This window comes from Aplysia californica, unplaced genomic scaffold (genome assembly GCF_000002075.1).
Source record: "Aplysia californica isolate F4 #8 unplaced genomic scaffold, AplCal3.0 scaffold00289, whole genome shotgun sequence".
Lineage (NCBI taxonomy): Eukaryota > Metazoa > Mollusca > Gastropoda > Aplysiida > Aplysiidae > Aplysia > Aplysia californica.
In genome coordinates this window covers 81027-82424 of record NW_004797559.1, presented here as the reverse complement: position 1 = coordinate 82424, position 1398 = coordinate 81027, and the positions used below count along the sequence as shown (strand labels likewise).

The following is a 1398-nucleotide window of genomic DNA, read 5'->3' as shown; positions in this document are numbered from 1 at the left end:
AGGAACCCCAAATAGTAACAAGCCAATTCTGTTCTGAAGCAACCAACGTCTCATGACACACAATGTGAGCATGTTCCACAAGGTAGTCACCCGACTATCTTCGTTCTTCCCTTCTATCGTACTTCTTAGTAAAAAAGCCCACACGAATAAAAGCTTTAGTGTAGCACATAACCCAGCACACCAGCACTTTCTATGCCCTATTTAATCTATATTATTACTCCAGCAGATCCTTGAACTCTCCAAAACATTCTCGGCCACCCGAGAAGCGTACAATGCTAGCAGTCGATTAAGCGCCCATAAACCTAAAAACAAGATCTTTCTCTGTCTATAGCCGTGCACCCATTTCCCCGTGGGTGAAGAGAGGAGAATTCGTGTGAAGTGTCTTTCCAAAAGACACAACGTGGGGCCCTTGTCGAGGTTCGAATCCACGACCATTCGGTTGTGAGCCCAACAGCCTAACCACTGAACTCATATATCGCCACTACTTGATTACTTTTTTCAGCGAGTCAAGTTCTCCGAATATGGATACCATTCTCGTATCCAATAGGCGTAGAACCTTTAAAAAAGAGTCGGTTTCTTGTTTGAAAACTTGACACAATTATACATGCAGCTACTTTTGGAGAAATGTGTCAGACAGAGGTTTTCTTTCACACAGGTCTATTTAGAGGTCTCTTTCACACAGGTCTATTTAGAGGTCAAGAGTCCTGTTTTAAAATTGAGGTCAGTGTCGTTTATTCTGAGACTAAAAATGATCTTGATAATTGCCTTAGATGGGAAAATTGGAAGAAATTGGACGATGGTTATTGGACAATGACAGAAACAGATGCTTCAGATTCACGACTAGAGTTGATTCTGTCCGGATAAAGAAGAGATCGTGTTCTGTTTTGACACCTACTTTTTATTGTCTGACATAAACATGGTCGAATCCACTCTTCTAACGGCCATCTATATAAAACAATCACCTGTACAAACGGCCACTTCCTAATCCTCACTTGCTGTGTTTTTAAAAAAACACCAAAATACCTTTTGATGACACTGTTGGACATCCACAAGTCAAAGACGGCCACTTTTCTCATCGTCGTTGATATCTTCAACTTTCTGTGCTGTTTTCTAAAGGACTATAACTCGTTATGTGTTCCCCAGGTCTCCCAGGATGAGGTCAGGTCACGTGTCCTGCGCTTCTCCGTCTATGACGTGGACAAACGTCGCGTCCGGCACTCGCTAGGTCATGTGATGATCCAGCTAAAGGCCATCGAACTGACCAAAGGGGACGTCATGTGGAGTGACCTGGAGCCCATGGTCCAGGTGAGAAGACACGGGCATCTGTCACAAGTCTGGCTATCTATCTATCTATCTATCTATCTATCTATCTATCTATCTATCTATCTATCTATCTCC

General features: G+C 42.9%; 1 protein-coding gene across 1 annotated transcript in view; it reads left to right on the top strand.

Annotated features, from left to right (window-relative positions):
• The window catches only part of LOC106012198 (synaptotagmin-15), a gene marked incomplete at both ends in the record, with an annotated part of 18069 nt that extends 16763 nt beyond the window's left edge, over positions 1-1306 (top strand). The window contains 1 exon segment of the mRNA XM_013084382.1: positions 1140-1306. Within this exon segment, the coding sequence (XP_012939836.1) occupies positions 1140-1306 (167 nt within the window).
• Between the last annotated feature and the right edge of the window lie 92 nt (positions 1307-1398).